Consider the following 25,876-nt stretch of genomic DNA (forward strand, 5'->3'; position numbering starts at 1 on the left):
AGTCCAGTTATTCACCTAGTTGGAAAGAACATATTAAAGAGTCCTTAATAGTTTTTTTTCCAAAACAATACCAATAATAATTTCTTTGTAAAATAGACATTTAATCCCTTGTTTTCATGATTTTGTTTGTTTAATCTGCAGATATAAATGACATAATTAATTTTAATTCTATCACTTCTCACGAAGAATAAAACATTGGTTCAATGAGATTATAAGGTTTGAACAAAATTCTCAACACCTGTAAACAATATGATAATAGTTTTATGCGAGGACCACTAAAAATTACAAAAATTGCTTCCAGATAATATTTGTAACTTTATTTTTTGAAGGTTAAATCTTTACTACATTTATCAAGGACAATATAACATAACATAAAATAACATAACATAATAGGCAAGGCAAGGCAAGTTTATTTCTATAGCATAATTCAACACAAGGTGATTCAAAGTGCTTTACATCAACAATAAAAGCGGCAAGACACAATTAAACAGTAAACAACAAATAAAATGAAATAACATGATAATAAAAGAGGTAAAATAATAAAAAGCACAAGTTGTTAAAAAGTAAGGGCAGTAGAGTACAGGAGGTAAGTATTTAATTTAAGAGTACGCAGTAAACAGTAATGTTTTTATCCTGATTTAAAGGATCTACAGTTGGAGCAGACCTCAGGTCTACAGGAAGTTTGTTCCACCGGTGAGGAGCAGAATAACTGAACGCTGCCTCACCTTGCTTGGTTATGGTTCTTGGGACACACAACAAACCAGATCCAGATGAACCTCAGGGGTCTGGGAGCTTCATAGGGAACTAACAGATCAAGCATGTATTTTGGTCCAAGACCATTCAGTGCTTTGTTACGGAAGAGTATTAGGGCCAGGCAGAAGAAAAATAAAAATAATATTTTAGTGGAGGAAGATTTTTTTTTCTATATGCACTTCGAGAAAAAAGTCAAAATGTCGAGAAAAAAGTTGAAATGTTGAGAAAAAAGTCGAAATGTCGAGAAAAAAATTGAAATGTCGAGAAAAAAGTCAAAATGTTGAGAAAAAAGTCGAAATGTTGAGAAAAAAGTTGAATTGTCGAGAAAAAAGTTGAAATGTTGAGAAAAAAGTTGAATTGTCGAGAAAAAAATTGAAATGTCGAAAAAAAAGTCAAAATGTTGAGAAAAAAGTCGAAATGTTGAGAAAAAAGTTGAAATGTCGAGAAAAAAGTCAAAATTTCGAGAAAAAAGTTGAAATGTTGAGAAAAAAGTCGAAGTGTTGAGAAAAAAGTCAAAATGTCGAGAATAATGTTGAAGTACAATTTCGAGAAAAAGTCGAAATGTATTTCAACTTTATTCTCGAAATTCCGACTTTATTCACGAAATGTCGACTTTATACATTCAATTTTGACGTTATTCTTGAAATTGTATTAATCTAGACATTTCGACTTTTTTCTCGTCATTTCGACTTTTTTCTCAACATTTCGACTTTTTTCTCAAAGTGCAGAATAAAAAAAAAATCTTCCCCTCTCAAATATTTTTTCTCCTGCATGGCCCTAATACTCTTCCGTAGCTTTGTAGACCAGCAGTAAGATTTTAAACTCTATCCTTTGACTCACTGGAAGCCAGTGGAGCGATTTCATGACCGGTGTAATATGGTCCAGTAATATAATATTATATCATAAGAATCATTATTCAGTTATTCAAATTAGCCTACTTATTACTGTTGTAACGAAGAGAGAAACCAACCAATCACGTGCAATAACAATAATAGCAGTTACATGCTGTAACAAGCACCTTCCGGCAATAATCATGTCTGCCTCGCTCTACTGCACCTCTCACTTTTTTGTATTTTTTGTATAATTTTTTGTATAATTTGTTTTGTATATTTGTATATACAGTATGTTATTTTATTCAAAGCTGTCATTTTTCTTTAGTTGTTTATTCTTTAGTTGTTTACACCTTAGTTGTTTATTTGTATATATGTCAACAAGTCCCACATTTGTTTATTTACTGCCTAAAGAGCTAAATTACCGGAGTCAAATTGGACAATGTTCGAACCTGGTCAATAAAGATGATTCTGATTCTGATTCTGAATACTGTGGATGTTTTTCTTTATTTATTTATATTAAACTGTCTGTTGACCAGTAGTAAAAAAAAACAAACTTTATTTTAGTTAAAGGAGCATGAGGCAGGATTGAGGCAGGATTTATGAAAAAAATGCGTATACGTTTTAAGTTTTCTAGTAATAATGTCAGATGAAGCGTTCCAAACCAAAAATAATGAGCCCTCTAGCATATCTCTCCGTTGCCTTGAACAGGCTGTGTGCTGCAAAATGTGCTGCAATTCCGGGCCGGAATTTCCCGCGCTGTCCTGCGGATGTGACGTCAAATGATGCTGCATGCGCGTTCTCGGCGGCGCACGAGTAAACATTGGATACGCGTTTGAGTCATGGAGGCAGCTTCAACTTGAATTGGGACTGAAAACAGATGCTGAAATGGCTCATTTCCTACTGACCAGGTAAGAATACATTGTAAGTCATATTTAGAGCTTGATTTGAAAATCACATGAGATTACACACGCGCTCCTGTGCCGGCTTCGCTGTTGGCTGCAGGAACCCCAACGGTCGTCGTGGCGCTAATGAGTCTCATTTCTTATTCTTGCCTCATGCTCCTTTAAATGTTGAAAAGTAAAGCAGCTTGAAATGATGAAATCACCCCAACACTGTTCATGCATTGTCATTTCCGATGAGGGGGCTTTTATTTTGAAGGCGGGCGCCTCACATCCGGCCGCGGCCTCGTCCTGCAGCAGCTGCGGCGCATGAGAGAGCTGCAGGTATTCCAGCGACGCCCTCACTGTCAGCGGGCCAGCGGACGTCGGCCTTCCGTCCTCCCACCGAGCTAGAGAAACATGGCTCTGAGTCGCCTGGAAAGGGCTCAAGTGTGGCTCTTCAGGGCGGTGTCGGGACTGCTGCTGGTGCTGCTCCGGCTGTTCGCGCCGCGGCGCCCCGCCGGGTCCCGGGAGAAGCTGCCCCCCGTCGGCCACCCGCTGCTGCTGCTGCCGGCCACGCAGCTGGCCAGGAAGATCCGCAGAAAAGAGGTGCCTGCTCCCCTTATAACTACACTGGAAATAACAAAAGCTTGCCAGAAGGCTATTTTTATGCCAGAGTTGATTGAGTGGTTACTTGTCTCTCTTGTGTTAGTTTATTTAGACGCACATTCTGTAAGGTGACTAAAGTCCGCAGGTGTTGGAGCTACAAGTTTCTCTATTCGCTGTCTTCTCTCAGTTATCCATCTTCATGTTGTGACGCAGGTGCTCCTCTGTTTGAGTCTACATCACACGCATTTTTATTCAGTTTCACTCCTTTTCCACAAACCCTGGAAACACCTGTGGAATCACAACACACCTGCAGCAGCCTCAACTCGTGTAATGTGACAGGTGCTGTGACAGGTGCAGACAGGTGGAGGACTGCACTTTTATTGAGCAGGCATGCATCTGCAGCTTTAAGAGGCAGCACTAAACTCAATTTAAACTCAAGGAAATTATTAGTTTACTAAAACTTGTTTTTTCTTTATTTTCTTATTCATTGTAGTCAGTGGATGTGTATGTGAGTGAGAGATTATCTCTGCTGTCAGTTAGCACTATGTTATAGTATGTAAAAAATATATTTTGTTTTAATTATTTTTGACCTATAAAATGTTAAAGCAATGTCACTTGTTGTACATTTTTTCCTTTAATATTATTTGCTCTTTTGTATTGCACCAATCACCACAACAAATTCCTTGTGTGTGTTAAACAGAGGTGGGTAGAGTAGCCAAAAATTGTACTCAAGTAAAAGTACAGTTACTTCAGAATAATATGACTCAAGTAGAAGTAAAAAGTAGTCATCCAATAATTACTTGAGTAAAAGTAAAAAAGTACTTGGTGAAAAAACTACTCAAGTACTGAGTTACTGTTGAGTAACGTCTGATTTATTTTTTTAACACAACCATTCAAACAGACAAGTACAAAATAATCATCTTCAGGCAAATTAAATCAATAAAATAATACAATTTATTAAAATGAATAAAAAATAACTTAAATTGAAATAATCTTAAAGTAAATTCAAGTACTTTAATAAATAAAATAATAACAGAATTAAAAAAAAAAATTAAGCACAAGTAGCACAAAATTTCAAGCCTTTGTACTTTTTTTTTTTTAACCAGGCAGAACTAGAACAAACATGAACTCATATAAACTCTGTGTGTGTTTGAGTTTGTGTAAATGTGATAAAACATGCAAAAACAAACATTTTTCCCAAAGAATCACCCAGTGATGTCATGAGATTGACGCGTACGCGGATAAAAGGGATAAAAGAAAAGTAACAGCTCAACGTAGCCTAATGTAGCGGAGTAAGAGTAACAGTTTATTCTTCACAAAAATTTACTCAAGTAAAAGTAAAAAGTATAGTGATTCATAACTACTCCTAAAAGTACAAAATTTCCCAAAACTTACTCAAGTAAATGTAACGGAGTAAATGTAACTCGTTACTACCCACCTCTGGTGTTAAACTACTTGGCAATAAACTTCCTTATTAGATGTTCTGTTTGGGTTTCAGTTCATCCTGTCTTAGTTGTCCTAATTCAAGAGATATGAACGCTTTTATCTCTGGAGCATGAATAATATTTGTCTTCTCCTCTTGTGAACAGATCCTGTTTCACCGTGAATATTGCACTGTAGTTCAGTTTGACTAAGTTGAAGCTCAAGTGCACTTAAATGTTGTGTGTCTGCAGGTATCGAGCGTGGAGGTGGTGCAGGCTTTCATCGACAGGATCCAGGAAGTGAACCCCTTTCTGAATGCTGTTGTGAAAGACAGGTGAGGAGAAAAAACACCTGTCCTAGTGCTTTGCTTTTACCATCTCTCTTTGTGGTCAGCGTGCCTTAGAAAGTTCTGCAACATCTACTAGTTCCTCAAGTGTTTTATGTACTTTATTTGTTGCTCGTGATAGTTAAAGGGGACCTATTATGGCATCTAATACCTATTTTAAAAAGGCCTTGAATGTCTTAAAAACAAGCTTTTGATTTTTTTTTTGCTAAATAAATTAGAAATTCAGCCTCTGAGCCATGTCTTTATCCTCCCATTCTGTAACCTCATTGTCTATGTGGGATTCTGAGTGGGTGGGGCTATGATAATGAGGCTCTGTGCTGATTGGCTGCCTGAATGACGCGATTCACCGCTACGAAAAAATGGCTAAGTTACAGTTCTTTTTAACAGCAACATTTTTATTTTTCACTTCTTGACACTACAATATCTGTTTTGTATAAATTGTTAATCATTATGTCATGTATCATTATGTTGTTAAAGAAAATATTTCAAAACAGACCAAATTGAGCAATAATATGGGGTTGTGTCTGTCTTTCCAGGTTTGCTGCCGCCCTCCAGGAGGCCGCGCAGGTCGACAAGCTGATTGAGGAGGAGACTGGAGGGGAGGAGGTGCTGGAAGACCGGCTGCCTTTACTGGGAGTCCCACTGTCGGTCAAAGAGTCCTTTTCTCTCCAGGGTAACGTCCAGAAATCTAATCTCCTGCCATCCACTTTGGTTACATATGAGTCTCCTGTCTGAGCCAGCATTTGATACCGTTAACGTACCCACACACCTGGACGTCATGGATGCTTTGACTGCTCAAACGCTCAGTATCTGTGTTGTAAAATATTGCTATTGCAGATAATTAGGTGTCATTTGTATGTGCAGTTCTTGATTATTTAAACATGCTTTGGCCCTGCAGGTATGCCCTTCACCACAGGCGTGATCTCCAGGCGAGGAGTCGTGGCCTCTGTTGATGCCCCGCCAGTGGCGCTGCTGAAGAGAGCAGGGGCCATACCACTGGGAGTCACCAACACCAGTGAGCTGTGCATGTGGATGGAGTCACACAACCACCTCTACGGCACCACCAGCAACCCGTATGATCTTGAAAGGATACCAGGGGGAAGCTCAGGTCAGCAGCCGTGAAGCGAGTGAACAGCAACCAGAAAGAGTGATCTTTTTTTCTTTTTTCCATGTTCAGAATCAAAAAGCATTGAATTCTTATTGTAGCCAGTCTCTCCATCTCTACAACTAGTCATGGTTTTAACGGTATTACAGCATCGTACAGGCACACAAACAGAGATGCTCTTGTTTAAAGGACGATGAATTATTTTATTTATTTATTTAGCAATATAAGACAAATATGAACAAAAAATGAAAAACAATGAAATAACATGCAAGGAAAGGAAGAAGCCTGGTGGCTTATATAGAATCCTTTCCATATATGAATAAAAAACAAAACAAAGCTACACAAGGGAGAGTAAAAAGAACGTTCTTTAAATGTTTTTTGAATATCGGTAAGGATGGTAATGAAGTAGGGGTAGGGGCCTCTGTAAGTGATGAAAGATTGATGTTTCCATGTTCTACAAAACGGTAAATTAAAATCATCTTTGTGCCTTGTGGCATAAGAATGAATATCGGAATTAACACAAAAGAAATTATGAAAAGAGGAAGGAAGATCTTGTATATAATTTAAATTAATTAAACCTTTAAGCCCCGTTTCCACTCAGCGGTTTGGCCACACTATGCCTAGTGTGGCGTCATAATGGTGTGACAACAATAAAAGTGAAGCTACCTTAGAGACGCTTCCAACAGCACCAATGGACGTCATCAAGCAGCTCATTTGTATTCTGCTTGGCTATTGGTACTTCGTATGTACCATCCATGCCACGTTGTTTGAAAGAACATTGTGGGCGGTGAACAGTGTTTACAAACGCTTGCGCTGTGTAGCAGGGTGGATGCTACGGGGGCCCGACCGAAGGATGGAGAGGACACGGAGTTTCGTGCAGACCCTTCTTTATTAGCAATCACCAGACACCACACAGTGCACAAGCATGGCACAGCAGCAGCTTCTCCGTCTCCCACCTCCCCAGCTGCAGTCTCCCAGTCCTTATCAAGGCTGGCAGGCTGATGGGACACACCTGTTTCCCATCCACCTGAGTGGCTGCAGCTACTCCACTCTGCCACACACCCCCAACGACAAACTCGAGCCGGGGTCCGTCCGGCCGAGCATACTCCCCCCCCCGCCCCCTCGGAGCGGGAGAGGAACCCTCCGGGCTTCCCGGTCGGGGGGTCGTCCCCGGCGTCGGCCTGAGCAGTGGAACGGTCGGGGTGGTCGCCCCCGGCGTCGGCCCGGTCGCCGTGGACGACGCTCTCCTGGCCGGGCCCGTGGTGGCCTCGGGCCACACGGTGCGCCCCGGACCGCCTCCTCCGTGGCGTAGTCCTGCGCCAGCTGCCGGTCCGCCTCCGGGACCGCCTCCTCCTCCTCCTCCGCAACGCAGCCCTGCTCTGGCTGGTGGTCCGCCTCCGTCCCCGCCGTCGCTGATGGCGGCTGCGCCCCCGCAGCCGCCTCCCCAGCCAACTCCGCCTCCGTCTCCCCCTCCGTCTCCGCCGCTGACTCCATCCCCGGAGCCGTCGCCTGGCGGCCCGCAGCTTCTGCCTCACGGCCTCTCAGCTGCGGCGCCACCAGCGCTGCCGCGGCGAACCTCAGACGGGGTGCAGGGATGGGTCGCTCCGCAGGTCCCGCCGCCTCGGGAGCCGTCGCTTGGCAGCCCGCAGCTTCTGCCTCCCGGCCTCTCAGCTGCGGCGCCGCCAGCTCCTCCCGCGTTGCTGCGGCGGCCCTCAGACGGGGTGCAGGGGCGGTGGGTCGCCCCGCGGCCACCAGGGCTTCTATGGCGGCCAGCTGCCGCTCGCCCTGGTCCCGGAAGGCGGCCGCCATGCCCGCCATGGCCCGGGCGAGCGTGTCCAGGGCCCGCTCCGTGCCTCTCTCGTCCATTCTTCGGGCCCCACGTTGGGCGCCAGATGTAGCAGGGTGGATGCTACGGGGGCCCGACCGAAGGATGGAGAGGACACGGAGTTTCGTGCAGACCCTTCTTTATTAGCAATCACCAGACACCACACAGTGCACAAGCATGGCACAGCAGCAGCTTCTCCGTCTCCCACCTCCCCAGCTGCAGTCTCCCAGTCCTTATCAAGGCTGGCAGGCTGATGGGACACACCTGTTTCCCATCCACCTGAGTGGCTGCAGCTACTCCACTCTGCCACACGCTGGTTTCACGCTTGCTTTTGTCGTAGTGACGTTTCCTGTCCACCAAACAGATCGTATCGTGTGACACCAGTAGCTCTGCCCTTACCTACAAACAACGGGGGGCAAAAATAGTACAGTATGGTTCGGTTTAATGGGACCATTTTATAATGGAAACACAGAATACCCTATGTTACTGTTGCCGTGTTCTGTGGATTTGCCCCCCCCCCTTCAAGTGTGTGTATGGTATGCATGTGTGAGTGTGACGGTTCGCAAGTAGACCTGATTGATGCATGCAGTCCACCTGAGCTGGATAAGGCTGATTGCCGTGGGGAGGAGTCATGGGCAAATCCACCAATCAGGAGGAGGCGGTTCTGGATTATAGATCCTTTTTCTGTTTGTAAACAATGATGACATAAACCGTATGCGCGCACATTTTGTCAATGGAAGAATGGCGGAGATAAACAGCTTGTCGAGTTATTCAAGGAGATTATCAACTAAAGATCGCAACGTTACTTTAAAGGGAAACTATTATGAAAAACATGTTTTCTCTTGCTTTAACATATATAAAGTGGTCTCCCCTCAGCCTGCCAACTCAGAGAAGGAGGAAAGCAAGATTCTGCTCCTGTCGTTACGTAACGACTGGAGCAATGCGGTGAAACCACGCCCACAACTAACTCTGGTCGGAACAACAACAAAAACTCCGCCGGCCGGAGCTTCTGCCATTTTTTCCGTAGCGGTGTATCGTGATGGCGTCTGTTCAAGCTAGACATGCGAATTGCTCTGTTGTTGGTTGTAAAAACCAACACAAGCGATGCTTTGTGCCTCCCCTGCTACGCGTCATTCAGGCAGCCAATCAGCACAGAGCCTCATTATCATAGCCTCCCCGCCCACTCAGAATCCCGCATAGATAATGAGGTAAGAGACTGGGAAGATAAAGACATGGCTCAGAGGCTGAATTTCTAATTTATTTAGCAAAAAAAATCAAAACCTTGTTTTTAAGACATTCAAGGCCTGTTTAAAATAGGTATTAGATACCATAAAAGTCCCCTTTAACAAGTTCACTTTTGACAAATGGTGTCTGACTTCCAGATCCGTGTCCTATTAATGACTGGGTTGAAGACGTTAGTGGCCACATATACAGTGAGCAGATAAATTTATACCTATTTAACTGAGAAACCGAGATAAATTAGGAGCCTGGATGTCACTGCATGCTTATAAACACGTTCTCTAAGGTCATGTACAGAACGTCAAATAACATGACAGACTCAGAGTTTTGTGTTTTGAGATCAGAGATTCTTTAATGCTATATGTGTATCCATACAGATAGATTGCAACTTAAAATTATTACTTACCGTTTACAACATGCAGCAGGGAGGACCATTAGACACACCAGTAGCAGCCAATGTGGAAAGGTTTATTAAAATGCATTAAGTCTTAGGCCTAAATACGTGTTTTACAAATGTAAAATCACTTTAAGTTGTCTACATGTGTCTACTTCCTGTGCAGGAAGCTGCTCCTGTCCTTTTGTGAAGTGACGGATACGAAGGGAGGCACCATAGGCCGCAAGCTCGTCTCTGATGAGAATTCCTCCCCCCTTCTGGCTTTGTTTTGTGTACATAAACACAGATAACACCAGGACTACTAGAGTCCAATGACCCCTCACCTGCAAAAATAAAAACACAAAGACGTTTGTTTAGCCGAGCCAGCCACCAGCCAGATCTACTGTCAGCTTATCAAACCTTAGCTGCATTTGATTATTATTCTACATCATACTTGCAATCACTAATGTAAACAGGGCTTTCCTGTAAAATCAAAGAGTAGATGGATAACTTTACCTGATATAAAGCGGGCGCTGCAGACGCAAACATTTTTTATTATGTCCTCATTCCAGTCCACACGTTTAATCGCCTGCAGCCACAGATGCCGCTGGTTGCTCTGAAATGGTCGTGATCCTGTCGGAATCCTTTAAAACTTTAGCCGGCCGGTGGAATAGCGATTCGTACAACCGTATACGCAACAACCAGACATACGTATTGTTACTGGGAACACTTTGTTAAATGCCTGCTAACCAGTTGATACCTCGTCTTTGAGTCAAACTGCTGGAGAACAACACCACTTCTGTTGCCAAGATGCGAGTGTAACATTATATGACGTAGGCTGAAAAAGGGTCTATAAGGAGCCAGCAGACCAAAACCAGGGGGCAGAGGAGCTTTCAGAAACCTGCGCTGCTCCTTTGCCTCCATGCTTCATGGACATTGTAGCGGCTTGTATTGGGTTGACTGCCTCCGTAAAGCAAATTCTAATTGGTTATTGTTTTATTGTTTAGCAGTACTTGTTTTGTTCTTTGATCCCTTGTTGTTACAACTTTACTTTTCTAAATGAGTAACTTTAAACTACCCAAAACCATCAGGTATTTGTGTTGCTTCCCTTTTCCCCGAGCCGGTCGTAACACCATACTGGACCATACTGAACCGCTCAGTGGAAACACGGCTTTAGTGTCTGCAGAGCGAACATGAAAAGTCCCTTTGACATCAGTCTTGATATCAAGACTATGGATAACTTACCTTTCCTTCTTCTTATCTTTCCTACCTGCATTGTGTCCCGTGGCCACAGGGGGGGAGGGCAGCATACTGGGGGGTGCAGGAGCGGTTATCGGCGTGGGCTCTGACATTGGTGGCAGCATCCGCATGCCGTGCTTTTTCAATGGAATATTTGGCCATAAAACCACTCCAGGTAAGAGATGCTGCAATTCTTATCAACTAACGTTAAACTTCTGAACTGTGCTCTGTCAATATGTGCATCACTCCACACAAATAAAATGTTCTAAGAAGATGATTTCACACCTTTTGAGAAGCAGACGGCATTGTAACTTACTCCTGTGTGGCAGGTGTTGTGTCCTGTGAGAACCAGCACCCTCCCCCTTCCGGCAAACAGCCGGAGTACCTGAGCTCTGGTCCCATGTGCCGCTATGCTGAAGACTTGCTGCCCATGCTCAAGATCATGGCGGGGCCAAACGCTCACAAGTAAGATCTGTTGGGTTGAGGTTAATTTGACTTTGGTGACAGAGGAGGTTAAAACGAAGTGAAGTTAATAGGGCTGGGCGATATGGACCAAAAGTCATATCTCAATATTTTCTAGCTAAATGGCGATACTTGATATACATCGATATTTTTTCTGTGCCATAATTGGGGTTTCCCCCAAAGCATTATAGCATAGCATCTCTGTTAGCTTCATTTTTTTCTGAGGCAAACCCTTAAAAAAACAGTCAGTTTTAATACAAAGCCTTGTGCCAAATGTCACACAGGTTCCTTTATTAACAGAGGTCTGCACAATATCAAAATGTATAAAACAAATGAAATAAAAATAAACTGCCTGCATATATAGAATAAAAATGCTTCTTGAATAAAATAAAACAAATATCCCTTTCCTGCATAACAATTAAATTAAAATACAGTTGTGCAATTAATACAATGTAGACAGTAACAGCAGACTTTTCCACTGAGGTTGACAGTTGTGCAAATAACAAAACATTTGTGCAAATCTCAAATAAAACATTCAAGTCAATTTGTCACAAAATAAGCTATATCAAAATCATAAAAAAAATGTAATTTATTTATTTATTTTTTTTAAATTGATATAAACGATATTGTCTCGTACCATATCGCGTTTGAAAATATATCGATATATATTAAAATCTCGATATATCGCCCAGCACTAGAAGTTAAGATTGGTGAGGGTTAGGTTTAGGGTGAACTCAATTTTAATGCATCGTCTTTAAACCCCACATTATATATTATATATAGACTTCATTTACATATGTTATGGCTAACGCAGAAGGTTTTCACTTTGCCTAAACATATATGCTGTTATAATTTGGCCAGATGCATCCTTACAAGCTGTGTTTTTTACATTTTAACAGCTTTGGTCATTTCAAATGCAAATGTGGTAGTTAAAGTAATCATCCCCTACAATAAAATAACAACAAAGCCCCTTTTTAAACTTCAGGTATGTGATACTGAGCAACCTTTTAGTTAAACATTTTTTTAAACTTCCTTTGATTTTGGCCCTAAAAACTGTCTGAACCGGAACGCGGGTTTAAAGTTTATGACCTCTGTCACAGCTGTGTAAAACGCCCTGTAAAGCTGATTGCAGGTAACGATGAACAAATTCCTGCCAATTCCTCCGTGTCACTGCTCAAATCGCAACCCCAGTTAAGAAAAAGAAAAGTTTATCTGCACGGACCTTAATTATCTTTTAACTTTACAACTTGAGGAAACAAACCTGAAACCCTGAAGCTGTTAGGCTTTGATGTTACAATTTATCACCTGTGTGAATCATTTGCATCGTTTGCTTTCCCATGTGCTCACAGGTTGTCCTTAAACACAAAGGTGGATCTAAAGAAGCTGCGGTTCTTCACCATCCCTCATGATGGCGGCTGCGTATACACACAACCTGTCAGCAAAGAGCTTGTGGACATTCAGAGGAAGGTGCGTAAAAAGAATCTGTCAAAGTCTTGAAAAGCCACCTCCAAAACCTGGACTCTGGTGAAGTTTTCCTCAGATCTGAAGAAGCTGTGATGTTCTGCAGGTCGTGGAGGGCCTGGAGGCCGACCTCGGAGTGCAAGTCCAGCACGTTTGTTTACCTGAGCTCCGCTACAGCTTCCAGATCTGGGATTCATACATGGTTCTCCCTGACAAGGAGGGCAAGGTAGGTCTGCTTGACACTCTCGCCCAGATTTGTGGTTCCCTGCATGTCTGCCAAGAGTAACTATCTTACAGACTCAGTTATCAGACTTCAGATGAGCAACAGAAGCTAAACAACATAAGACAGCAAGGTCATCGTTTATCAACTCAACCACCCCTCCTAGGTCATGTCATGAAATTTCATAAGAAGAGATCTTTTAAAAAAAAACAACAACAAAAAACAAACACATGTCACAGTTTCATGAGGTCTGAATGAAGGTCTTATTGAGCCACTTTTTAGGGGGCAGAGTTAGCCAGTTGGCTCCGCTCTTCTTCTGCAGCCTGTATCCGTTTCGAGATCAGTGCACAGCTTTGCGCTTCCATGCAAACATATTTTGGACACAAACTACACAAGCATGTTATCACCAAACATGAACGGCACCCGGCCTAAGAGCCCACACAGGAAAGCAAGCTAATGTCACCAAACAAAAATCCAACTGAAGTTGCTAAACCGCAGATGGGCTGTTAAGAATTACTCCATGATCCCTTCGTCACATATCAGCTTAAAACTTAACAGGGCAAGTTACCATATTTGGCAACTTCACCCGACCTACATGCTATGAACAAAGAAAAACGTTACACATTAAAAAAAACATCTTTCATTTTAAAGGAGCTGTATGTAAGAGCAATAATAAAACGAATCATAAAATGACCCCGATATGTCAACAGACATTTAAAAATCATGTTCATTTCAAATACTTATGTCACTGACAACAGCACTCAAGCCAGGATATTCCAGTTTAAAAAGAGGAGTTGCAGCCCTCAACTGATGTTTATGTTGTCATTTTTTGTTTTGGCCTGAAGCTCCACCCTCCACCTATCTCCCAATCACCAAGTCAGTATTGTTTCTGAAGCTCCACCCTCCACCTATCTCCCAATCACCAAGTCAGTATTGTTTCGGCATCCGGGTTGCCAGCTCGGCTCTAATTATCGCAGCCATGGCAGCCTACGTTCCTGCTGCATTCTGCAGCCTACCTGGCAACCTCTGGTCGGGGGGAGGAGGGGGAGGGTACACGCCGCTCAACAATATTTTGAAAGTGACTGCAGTACCAGTTTTGGCCATTTCTTACAGACGGCTCCTTTAAAGGTTTTAGTGGCAAGTGTGAACCGTTGCTGATGTGGATGATGTTTAACAGTTCCCTGAAAAAGGGAACGTGTACTCAAATGTACAGGCTACGTTTTTGAATTGGTATTAATCTCAAACTCTCCTATCAATCTATATAATTACTCTCACGACTTAACCACTTATTTTTTACTGACATGAATCTAAATGTATACAGAATATCTGTGAAACCCCAAGGAAAAGTGAAGGGTTTTATGTAATGAAAGAAATAATGAACTTCCTGTGGTTCTGTGTAGTATTGATGTGGTACTATTGAGTCTAGAAGGTATTCTGATCTGCATACAGAATTAGAGATTGAAAGAAAAATATATTTTTGGGAGTATTTTGACTCTGTACTTTGTTTTTTTGTTTTTTTACTCGTGATTTCTTTTGTACATGGGCACAGGTTTGAAGTAAAGTTGTGTCAGCTCTTAAAGATGCAGTTTGACAATAGAGACGCACATCATAAACAACATATTATGTCATTAAGAAAGTACAGAGGATGTGGAGAGTGTTAAAATTGCCTTTTCATGGCTACTGTTTATTTATTTAGTTGCTGCAGGGAAGTGGAGACAGACAAGACTGTTTTGCAGTGGCCGGTTTCAAATTTACTTTATCTTTTTTCTTGTGTCTGAGCAAAGCATTTATTTTATTTCAATTTCAATATTTCAAAAAGTACCCCTATTATTTTAAAATGATCAACTTTTCAGAAACAGTCCCTCAGTTTATTTGTGTACAGTGAGTGGTAACGGTTTCTCTTTTTAAAATGTACTATACATGAGTGTATGAGACAACATATAGTCAGTGAACCATGTTTAAAAAAGAGCTGGTTTTTAAGAAGCACTAAATGATCTCTGGGAAAGCCAGCAGTAGTGACTCTCTAGTTTATAAGATGTTTGACTGTGAAGGAAAGCACACCAGGTCTTAGTCACAGCTTCTATTGTAGTCTGCTGCCCAGAAATGGCCCACTAATCTGTTTAGGTGCCAGTGCGCTGCATACCACACACTTGCATACTCGTGTTTCCATCACTACCGAGAACATCACACTGACTTTCCTGCCAACGTCTTTTAAATACCACATCTATTTGTCTAACTTTATATCCAGTCCTCTAAATAAGTTAACATTGTTGGGACTGTTTCCTGCAGATTGCACGCAAGTCTGGTAAGTTACTGTTGAGACCGCGGAATGATTTGGTCCCAGTGCATATTGCTGCCAAGTCATATTTGAAAGTATTCATGGTTAAGTTTATAAAATGCTTCGAGTAAAACGCTGTACAGACTTCAGCTCTGTTCACAGGAGCCAGTTTTACTCCGCTCTGCTCCACTCGTCTGTGGTGTCTTAGCTTTGTGCTGGCCACTTCTGAGGTGCAGCGAGTGCAGTGTGGTGTGAAGTTGGATTAAGAAAAAGAGGAAACAGGCAGATATTTCTAGCTGGGTCTGGGAGGTCTCAGCAGCCTGCAAATCTGACTTTCAGAAGCCCCGATTTTAGGCCAAAAAAGTACTTCTCTGATGTCACAAATATGACTGTGGCTCAAATTACATTTAGATACTGAAAATACTTAAAGTATCAGTTCAGTGTCATATCTTTCTTATAGTAACCAGGTTTGATCTCTTAGCCTCCTATATCGTTCACTGAGCTGATGGGGGAAACAGGACGACCTGCGTGGCCTTTGTGGGAGCTCCTGAAATCGCTGATAGGAAAGTCGGACCATACGATGGCTGCCATCCGTAAGTTAATATGTTTATCATTTTTACGGTTTATGTGGCATTGTTTATCACTTCACATTTTTCTATGTAGCAATCTTTATAGTTGGAGATGTTAAAGCTTCCGTGGTAAAGGTGTGTCTTGTCTTCAGTGCTCGGCGTGCTTGAGACGACCCGCACGTCCAAAGCCTCGCCCTTCATCATCCAGCAAAAAGAGAAGCTGCAGAAGGAGATGGACGCGCTGCTGGGCACTGACGGAGTTCTTCTCTACCCTTCACACCCCAGGGTGGCACCCAAGCACCACCACCCGCTCCTCAGGCCCTTCGACTTCGCCTACACTGGTTAGCTGTTAAACGCCTGCTGGTGGCTAATATTTAAAACAGTCCCATGTCATGCTCCCTGTGCAGTTGCAGGGTGTCCAGAGGTTCTAGCTGGATTCATTTGGATGAATGTGCAGCTTCACTGGGACATTAATCTGACTGGGTCTCACAGAATAACGTTTCCATCTCACTACTAACACAGAACTGTACTGCAGCTGCAAATGCGTTCAGACATTGTCAGATGTTCAGGAGAATCTGGTTACTTTAAAAAAAACTAACGTATCCAAACTTTCTCCCTCATGAAAAACTGTTAAATGTTTGCGCAGCAACTTCTGCTCTCCGTTTTATGTATCTCACCCACAGCTGTTTTAACACAACGCTGAAACAAATTTAATAGCAAAAAGGCATATTACGTAAACCTGAACTTAGTTTAGGACTTTTGTTGATGATGCAGCTCCTCATTTGACAAACAGTGATGAAGAGGTGAAGTAAAGGATTAAATTCTCCCAGCTAATAACTACACTGTTACTGTAGTGTAATTAAATCCTTAAAAATATGACACCTACTGTTCAATGAGCTTAAACATGCAGGAATGTATTTACAGCTGATTATTATTATAACCACTGCAATCATTTGATGCACATGTGAAATCTAAAAAGATTGTGAAATAGAACTTCAGTGTTCACATGTTTATCTTTTTCATCCTAAGGTATTTTGAACATCCTTGGGCTGCCGGTTACCCAGTGTCCTCTGGGTCTGAATGAGGACGGCTTGCCCCTTGGTGTGCAGGTGGTTGCAGGTAAGATGCAGGACCACCTGACCCTCGCTGTGGCGCTCTACTTGGAGAAGACGTATGGAGGTTGGACGGTCCCTGGAGCAAACTAAGGCCACATCCACCTCCAGACCGGAGCTGCTGTAACGGAAATGTGGTTTTCAATATCTGCCTTCTCACCTGTAGTAGGCCTAAATGAGAGCGGTGCACACAGTATGACTGATGCTCAGGCGGGCTGGTTTTGCACTCATTCCTCCGTGATCATTTCAATCATATGAGTGAGGCAGTTATGAGCACAAGCTTCAAAAAAGCTGAAAAATTAAAAGAATATTCAGCGATATTTCAGTTCAACGGAAGGTTGAATGCTGTTAAGTTAGATGTTCTCGTCTTTGGACTGTAGCTGGTACAGTTTTGCTCGGATTCATACTGGGTGTTCGGTTCTCCCACATAAAAGATATAAGGAGAACTTTGTGCTCAACTAATGACTTCAACAATTAAAGATTACTATCAAATGTGAGGTGGTCGAGCTCTCACATCAATCTATAGAGTTTATTAAAAAACAATTAACCAAAGTGCTTTACAGGGATAAAAAAAGATGGCCTAATGAGCCAACGTCTGCTGTTCGTGGAGATGCGCTAAATGATTTCAAAATTAGTCAAAAGTGTAATGACCATGACTGATCTGTCATCTGTAGGTGTGACCAGAAAAAAGTGCAAAACTGTAATTACATGATGTAAATCTTGTACAATGGTAAATCAGCAGTGTGGCGCCTGTTTTATGTTGCAACTCATTTTGATTAATAAAATGTTAATTTTATTTCCTACGTTTTATTGCTTGTTGAAGTTTCAGTAGCAGGTCTGTTTGGCAGTCAGCAGGTTAATAAGAGTTACTGTTATGAAGCAGCATTAAGCTTCAGACCACCTTTACAACATGCAAACTACTTTTTAGCCACCTGAGAAAATGTATTTTCCTCGGGGAAAAAAAGAGCTGTAGATTAAAGCAAAAATATGATGGAATGTTGAGGTTAAAACAGGATTTTAATCCCGACAGCAGGAATGCAGCATTTAAACACTGGGATTTTCCAACATGAGCTGCTCGTTAGGCACAAAGTCTCAAGTGAAAACTTTACAACTAATGACTGGGAAACACTTGCACCGTTATATGGAGCGAAACTGTGGCAGTTTATGAAGGGCTGTATTTGCTACTGATGGACTTCTATAGTTACGGGAGGCTGACCAGGTCAGTGTTGGGTATCATAACCAAACATGTCTCATGTTAAAACTGCGAGGAAGGAAATACCACAGTTCAGAAGTTGGTAATACCAGAAAACTGACTGGGGAAATGTGCGGCGACAATTACAAAACAGGAACACAAACTGTAACTTTCTAAAAATAGTGTTTTGTTTGAATTAGTTTTATCAACAAAACCGTTTTGGAGACGGCAACACATGTACCGGCTGACCACGTTTGTGCTGAACGTTTGCAGATGGATTATTTCCAGCGTCGCAGAATAAATCCCACGCTAAATCATTTTAAAAACAAAAGCTTTTGGCTTTACTTATGGTTATGGATGGGAACTTTCTTACAGATGTACACATTAAACATTTGTGAAATTATTCTAATAATGCACTATATGAGTTAACATACTGGTTTGCAAATCTCCTGCAAACATTTTTAGTCTCTACCTGAGGATGCACTTACCAGCAGATTCATTTCAGCACCAGCTCAAACTCAACATTAATTTCAGAAAACAGAACTGACGAAAGATGAAGAACCCCCCCCCACCACCAAAGTCTGCTGTCACTTTATTTTCTTCCCTTATGAAAAAAAGAGGATGTAAAGTTTAAACATCTACTAAAAGGCTTCAGACATTGGTTGACAACTATTTGCTGCCAATGTTTTTATTTAACTTGGTCACCTTCAATGATGACGATCAGTCTCTCTCCCTTTGTTTTGTCACAAAACATCTCTCTGGGCCGAGGGGCAGAAGTGTAAGCTGCAAGAGTCACGTTTGTACAGAAAAATACAGATAACTCGTCTTCTGGAGACATGTGACATGCTTGCACTTCAGGACAGATGCAGAAGGGGGGGCGATACGATTCCTCTCCTCCACCATTCCCGATCCAAACATTTAGGAATCCGACGTGACAAAAATAGAAACAATAAAAGGGTATATGAAGAGAAAAGGAAAAAAAAAAAAAGTTCAGCATTTTGCGGTGCACTAAAAGGGAGGCTCTTTCTCTCCTTTACAATCTTCCACCCTCCCATTTGGCCCAAATGTGGATGTGAACACGTATGTTTGTGTAAACACGTTTTTAACGGTACATGTTTTCTTGTGTGAGGGATCTTTAACGCGTGAGGTTCCTTCAGGAGGTATTGGTGATTGGTTTGTATTTTTTGAGGCGTGTCCACTGTCCCGTGGAATAGTTCATTTCGAAGACCGTGTCCACCAGCATGGTGGTGCTGCCGGTGCCGTCGGCTTTGGGCAGAACCTCTGTGTGCTCGCTCAGCTTGATCTGGATGATGTCCCCCTGCTCCGGGCACGGGTTCTCTTCAAGACACAGGAGGAAGCAGACGGGTTAGTGTACTTTAATCACAATCCAATGACTGTAGTGCACTTATGAAACTAAAAAACATAAAAACAAGCTGCAAATCTGCAATACATGAAAGGAGAAACGGTCGCAAGGAACTTAAGATCTGACGTCATTTTCTTTTCTGGATGAATATCTGAAGAGTCTGCTTGTTGTTTTTATTCCAAGTCTGTGTGCTTCATTGTTCTGTTACCGAGCGTTAACAGTATTTATTTACTGTTAACAGTAGCTCGAAAAGAGCTTTCCATCCAAATACAAACAATGTCTGTCATCTTCATAATGATAATTTTCAATAAAAATGTCATGAACTTAAGCTAACCTTAAACTCAATGATTTTACAAGTAATTTCGAGGTGACGGACAAATGTCCATAGTTCAAATGTCCATAGAAAATCAGAGCGAGGGGGGCATAGATTAGAAATCTAAGGTTTTTGCAAAGTTCTTTCTCTCAAAATGTTGTGAATTCAAAGATATCAGAGGAGAACAAAGTATAAAAAAGTATTTAAATATCATGCATTAACGATCCCGTGACAAGTGACGAGGCAGTTTTACTTCCTGCCGTGAACCTGACACACTGCTGCTACCAGCGTACCTCTGGATCCAGCCATGAACCCCAGGATCAGGGCCTTCTCGGGTCTGGTGACCTTGTTGGCCGTCTTGAACATCTCCTGGGCAGCGTACATCTGGTCTCGCTGAGGAGCAGAAACAGCAGGCGGCAGAGCTCCACATTACTGAAGTCTTAAAGGGACAGCGCGTGCATCACCCTAAATCAATACCCAGAACTTACCGTGAGGGACAGGTTCTTTTTGGGCTGGGGCTGTGGTGGTGTGGGGGCCGGGGTCGGGGTGGGGGTCTGCGGTGTGCTGGGAGGTTGGGTGGGGGTCTCTGGTTGGGTGGCGGTCGTAGCTGCTGGGGGGCCGTTGCTGGCCGGCGTGGAGGCCGGCGTGCTCGGGGATGTGGGGGTGGCAGGGTTCACCGTGGTTCCTGCGTTGTACATGGGGGTGCGCTGCTTGTACTGGTTTGGTAAGGTGGCGGTGGCTCCAGTGCCTGCTGTTGCCGACTCCTCTGGCTGGCGTGCTGCCTGCAGCGTGTCCCGACCCGAACCCCCAGCATTCGCTGAGTAGGAAGTGACAGGAGGACAAATGTAATGAGGTTATGTAAGCAGGGACACATTTATGACTTTCTCCACGATGAAGCACTTAAGAACTGGATGATGAGTTGTTTTACGTACCTGGTTGTGCCTCGGAGCTGGGAATGTAAGAGGAGGAGGGAACCATGCTGGGTGTAGCTGGTAGGTAGCTGGTCGATGGCAGAGGATTCTCGTTCAGTGCCCCCAGTTTCTGAAGAACAAAACAATAAGTATTTAAAAAGATGTTTGCTTTGATAAGGACAAAAAAAGCGGAGGGGGGGGTGACGAAAAGTAAACAAGTACCTGTGCAGAGACGAGGCCAGCAGCATAGTCTGGAGTCGTGTTCTCCACCACTGCCTCTTCTTTGGCTGCTTTCTCGCCAGCTTCTGTTTCTACATCACGAAACAGAATAAAACATCATGTAAGCATCAAAATAATTGCATTTCCTTGTTTTTAGAGAAGTTAATTTGTTGAATGGCTCTAAACTTGTGCAGATGGATAATTGTTATTACCCAGAGTTTTCCTTCTCCTCTTAGCCTCTCTTCCAGCACCAACCATGTCCAGCTCTGAAATATCTAAAAGCTGAAAGAAAATAAATAAATAAATAAATACATAAGAGGCCCTACAAATGGCGTGAAACCAAGTCACCTCTATGGAAAAGTAAGAAGAGGAAAGGGAAAGTTGTACCTTAACCCCTCTCTCTTTCCGCAGGGGTGTCCGTGGAGGAGCGATGGGTGTGCGGTTACTGGGAGGGCTGAACATACTGGGGGCCGTGGGGCTGCGGAACGGAGCCTTGGGAATCCCCTTCAGAGGAGCTGAGATGTAGACATTGATGCTCGTTATCACAACAGTGACAGAAGTTGGAATATTTCTGGACTTGTAAATCTGATAGGGATGGGCGGTATGGACTAAAAAATGTATAACGATAATTTCTGGCATTTATCCCGATAACGATAAAAATGACGATTAAAAAAAAAAACCAATTCAACTCCACCTTTTTAACTATAAATCTATCACAACATTCAGTCTTTGGAGCCCCCAAAACAAGTTTTCTCAGCTTATAAAATCACAAATTAGAAAAAAAATACAACTTGATAAATAAAGAAACAGGACAAATAAATAAAAGTTCACTGAAAATAAAATCCAATCAGTGATGACCTCTTCTAATATAAATAAAATGTGCAAATTAACCTGTGGTTGGAACATGCCACAAATTAGATACTATTGCAATTTTCTTTCCTAATAGTCAAACGTTATATCAAAATGTAACAACCATTTCCTTCTGTTTTTGCAGACTCTGCATATAATAGATGATGTTTGCTCCTCGTCTCTCTTTTTAAATCCAAACCAGTTCCAGATAACGGAGCTGGAACCCCGTTTAACAACGAGCTCCTCGCTCTCAGAACCGCCTTCCGCCATGTTTGTTACACAAAAACGTCATCAACGGGAATTTATCGTTTTTACCTCAAGATGAAAAATTCTTACCGTGGGGAATTTTTTTGGCGGTATATCGTGAACGGTTAAATATCGCCCATTTCTACTATCTGATAATATTTCAGAGGATTGTTTTTAAACAGTAAAGGTCTGCAACTCACTTGTAGTGTCAATCTTTTTGACCAGTCCTCTTCCTTTGGCATGAAAAGGCACTCCGGCTGTCTTTTTCAGCTGTTGAGCCGTTTCTGTCGCTGGAATAGAAGTAAATGAGGCTTAATTTGCTATAAAAAGTCTGAGAAAGAAACCAGCCTATGCAGCCGCAACAGATTTTTGTCTAACAAATACACATAGGCCAACGGAAAAGCAGATATAACAACAAATGCATGTGTAGAAAGGTTGTGTTTGTCAGGTGAGGTTTAAAGTTACTTACATTTCTGTAACAGTTCTGCTCTGAGCGTTGCACTTTTGGGCTTCCTCTTGAGCTGGAAATGTTTGACGGGGGGTGTAAGGGGTCCCACTAGGGTGGTCAATGCACTCTTATTAAGATACTGGCATTCCAGAGGAAGCATGGCGGATGCCTCACACTCACTCACTGTGGAGGGGAGGAGGGAAGGAATTAACCACAAAAGCACGATCAAGTGTCCGTCTATGGCCATGACTACCAACTGACACGTGAGAAACTGACACAAAAAAATAAACAGACCTATAAGTCCACTTATCTCATTTTCAATATCGTTTTTAAAACAGCTGCAAAATTATAATTGACAAAGTACAGCATTATACATTATTTACATTCTTTTAATTCAAGGGTCAAGTGGCAGTCATGGTGAAGACTCAAATTAATGTTGGACACACTCCTAACCTTTCTCCCTGAGCTCTCCAAGAATGTCCTGCACGTTGGGATTCTGCTCCTCCAAGTCCAGGTTGAGAGAGCCAGTCTCTGGGAAGGACTTGAGGATATCTGCCACCATCAGCACCCAGGGCTCGGAATCCACAGTAGCCAGCTGGATTATCTCCGACAGGGCCTCCTTCATCTGGAACCAGAGCACAGTGAACCCAGTTCAGTCCACACATACCCCGTAGTATCTAAATCACTTATAGTTAGATTAGGTAAGCTTTGTTTTTACATTGTAAAAGCATTGTTTTTGCACTGTTCATTAACAGTGATGACGATGCTGCAGTTCCCATCCACCTGCATGTACTGTGGTCTATCCATTAGGAATGGGCGATATTTTACCGTTCACGATATACCGTCAAAAAAATTCCTCACGATAAGAATTTGTCATGTCGCGGTAAAAACGATAAATTCCCGTTGATGTTTTTGTGTAAAACTGATTTATGGAAGGAAGGAAGGAAGGAAGGAAGGAAGGAAGGAAGGAAGGAAGGAAGGAAGGAAGGAAGGAAGGAAGGAAGGAAGGAAAGAGGAAGGGAAGAAGGAAGGAGAGAGCAGGAGGAAAGAAGGAAGGAAGGGGAAAAAAGATGGAAGGAAGGAAGGAAGGAAGGAAGGAAGGAAGGAAGGAAGGAAGGAAGGAAGGAAGGAAGGAAGGAAGGAAGGAAGGAAGGAAGGAAGGGGGAGAACAAGGAAAGGAAGGGAGAAAAGAGGAAGGGAAGAAGGAAGGAAAGAGCAGGAGGAAAGGAGGAAGGAAGGGAAAAAAGGAAAGAAAGAAAGATGTTGATGACAAACATGGCGGATCTGAGAGCGAGATAGATTCATAGTTAAAAAGGTGGAGTTGAATTGGTATTTTTTTATCGTCATTTTTATCGTTATCGGGATAAATGCCAGAAATAATCGTGATACATTTTTTAGTCCATACCGCCCATCCCTACTATCCATGGTTAAAAAAAAACAACATCCATTGGAAGTGATTCAATACAGAATAGTAATGAATCACAAGCAACTTTGTACAACTCAATACTGTAGGCAAATAAGAAACTACCAGTACCAGTTCAAAAACATTTTACAAGTTTATATATTTGCCCTTTTGCTGTTTCTACTGATTATTCAATATTTATTTGGACTTCTTAAAAAAAAAAAAAAAAAAAAGCACTATACAATTGGACGAAACTAGTATCACTGTGTAACTACTAACATCTAGTGGTCACGTTTTCAAAGAACATTAGTTTTTTAGGGTCTTTCAATAGTTATTAGTTATAATAAATAATAGTAATAATTAGACAGTAGAATGTATCCATTGATATTTGTGATTACTGTAAACTCCCCCACCACGAAAACAAGGGGAACATACTGACTTAACAGATACCAATACTTTAAGTTTTTGGAATAAAAGAGAAAAGAAATGAATAATATTTTTGCCCCCAGGACAGGTGAGGTGTGGGGGGGCTGAGGCCCCGCCCCCAGACCAGGTGAGGTTTGGGGGGGCTGAGGCCCCGCCCCCAGGACAGGTGAGGTGTCGGGGGGGCTGAGGCCCCGCCCCCAGCCCTCCCCTCATGTCCGTCCCTGCTACGGAGGCTAATGCCGCGTTCCATTTGTCCTCGGAAGTGGGAATTTCCCAGTTGCCAGTCGGAATTTTCAACTGGAACGCCCCTCGAAGTGGGATTTCCCACTGGGAAAGTGGGAGAGTCTTCACCACCCCCGAGTTCACATTCCAAGATGGCTGCCCCGGTTGTAAACAGTAGAGGGGCGCTCTAAAAATTCGTAGCACTTCTTTCTAGTTTTGGTCACACAATCAGTCATATACAAGTATTGTTCGGCATATATATGCTGCTATAGTATACTTCACATTTTTCATGTGGTATATGAGAACTACAAACTTGTTTTCCGACTTTGTAACTGGAACGCTGATAACTCGGCTGTGACGTCATTCCCAGGTCCGAGTTCCGACTTCCGAGGTAAATGGAACGCAGCATAATATCCCCCCCCTAGCAGCTGAACCATGCAGAAGCCGCTCCGTCAGTCCCGGAGCAGCTCAGTAACCCCTGGTGTTGAGAGCAGAACCAACACCAGGGAGTTCCTTTAACAGACTCATCAGCCTGTATCAGTGATGACTGTTCCCTGCAGACTGAACAGTCTGATTCTGCTGGTGCAGGAGCTGGGACTCCTCGCTGCAGCGGGGAGGTCCAGCCCCTGGTTAGCGGGTTACAGCTCCTACCTCGTCCACCGTCCTCCGCGGGAGGTGCAGCATCCCCAGCAGCAGCTTCAGCTTCACCGGCGGAGACAGGCTGGAGAAGCACAGCCGTATGTTGTCGATAACCGACACCGTGAGGAGAGAGGCGATGCTCGGCGGCGTCCACAGCTCGTCTGTTGATCCCAGTTTGTTATGAAGCCACAGGCCGGTGTCGCTGTCCTTCATCGACGCCATCTTGGAAAAAGGAGTGTTTTGTGTTCAGGCATTTTAGCAGCCGCCTAAGACAACAGCGGCGGACCCCGCCCCTCGCCAGGGGGCGGGGCCTCGGGGCGCCTGGTGATTGGACGGTGCAGGCGACGCGGCGACGCGTCATCGCTGCTCCGACCAATCCGATGCGTCCATGTATTTACGTCCCGTCATTAAAATTTAGTCCGCTAATTTACATTCTCGCTCCACTCCGCCGCACTTGACAGGAACTTTACTCAGAGAACTCTTGTTTTTTTTTTTTTTATAAATGTGTTTATTGTAAACAGGACAATGATAAAAACAATAACAAGAGCAACAAAGCGAGTAGAACATTACTATATACAATACAGGTGCTTGCTGATCAGGGAAAACAATTAAATAATAATAACAACGGTGAATAACAAGAAGAAAAAAAAAGGAGCACAATATATCGGAGTCTCTTGAGAAAGGAAAAATAAACGGAAAGAAGAGGTGTGCTCCATCTTCACATCGAATCCTGTTTACATTATTTTTTTCTATTTTTATAGTGAGCTTTTACCCACTTCCCCCACCTTTTTTCTTATATGTTGAGCCACAAATAAGAAAAAAGACTAAGTTAATAAAAATAAAATCACAAGTTAATAAAGAGGAAAAAGTGAATAAGTAAACTGATTAAATAATATTTAAAAAAAAAAAAGGGGGAAAGGAA

At 42.7% G+C, this 25,876-nt stretch overlaps 2 protein-coding genes across 2 annotated transcripts; one reads left to right on the forward strand and one right to left on the reverse strand.

Annotated features, from left to right (window-relative positions):
• The first annotated feature begins 2,771 nt into the window (after positions 1-2,771).
• faah2b (fatty acid amide hydrolase 2b) lies at positions 2,772-17,520 on the forward strand. The gene is made up of 11 exons (XM_061709500.1): positions 2,772-3,073; positions 4,747-4,829; positions 5,378-5,514; positions 5,740-5,949; positions 10,678-10,797; positions 10,952-11,087; positions 12,434-12,551; positions 12,652-12,771; positions 15,525-15,636; positions 15,765-15,953; positions 16,642-17,520. The coding sequence occupies exons 1-11, from the start codon at positions 2,885-2,887 to the stop codon at positions 16,815-16,817; spliced, it is 1,590 nt and encodes a 529-aa protein (XP_061565484.1). The 5' UTR covers positions 2,772-2,884; the 3' UTR covers positions 16,818-17,520.
• A 594-nt stretch (positions 17,521-18,114) lies between these two features.
• On the reverse strand, positions 18,115-25,199 carry nelfa (negative elongation factor complex member A). The gene is made up of 11 exons (XM_061709499.1): positions 24,967-25,199; positions 22,719-22,890; positions 22,287-22,448; positions 22,018-22,107; positions 21,110-21,237; positions 20,935-21,004; positions 20,726-20,814; positions 20,525-20,633; positions 20,081-20,409; positions 19,886-19,985; positions 18,115-19,254 (listed from the first exon to the last, which is right to left on the reverse strand). The coding sequence occupies exons 1-11, from the start codon at positions 25,174-25,176 to the stop codon at positions 19,070-19,072; spliced, it is 1,644 nt and encodes a 547-aa protein (XP_061565483.1). The 5' UTR covers positions 25,177-25,199; the 3' UTR covers positions 18,115-19,069.
• Between the last annotated feature and the right edge of the window lie 677 nt (positions 25,200-25,876).

The sequence above is a fragment of the Cololabis saira genome, chromosome 20 (genome assembly GCF_033807715.1).
Source record: "Cololabis saira isolate AMF1-May2022 chromosome 20, fColSai1.1, whole genome shotgun sequence".
Taxonomy (NCBI): domain Eukaryota; kingdom Metazoa; phylum Chordata; class Actinopteri; order Beloniformes; family Belonidae; genus Cololabis; species Cololabis saira.

Bases quoted from the DNA above. Each gene is read 5' to 3' on its own strand.
- faah2b (XM_061709500.1), top strand. From the start codon at position 2,885: ATGGCTCTGAGTCGCCTGGAAAGGGCTCAAGTGTGGCTCTTCAGGGCG. The intron at 12,552-12,651 runs GTGCGTAAAAAG...GATGTTCTGCAG, and splicing joins TTGTGGACATTCAGAGGAAG to GTCGTGGAGGGCCTGGAGGC. The intron at 15,954-16,641 runs GTTAGCTGTTAA...TTTCATCCTAAG, and splicing joins CTTCGACTTCGCCTACACTG to GTATTTTGAACATCCTTGGG.
- nelfa (XM_061709499.1), bottom strand. From the start codon at position 25,176: ATGGCGTCGATGAAGGACAGCGACACCGGCCTGTGGCTTCATAACAAA. The intron at 20,634-20,725 runs GTACTTGTTTAC...TTTGTTCTTCAG, and splicing joins CTGGCCTCGTCTCTGCACAG to AAACTGGGGGCACTGAACGA. The intron at 19,986-20,080 runs GTAAGTTCTGGG...TCTGCTCCTCAG, and splicing joins AAAAGAACCTGTCCCTCACG to CGAGACCAGATGTACGCTGC.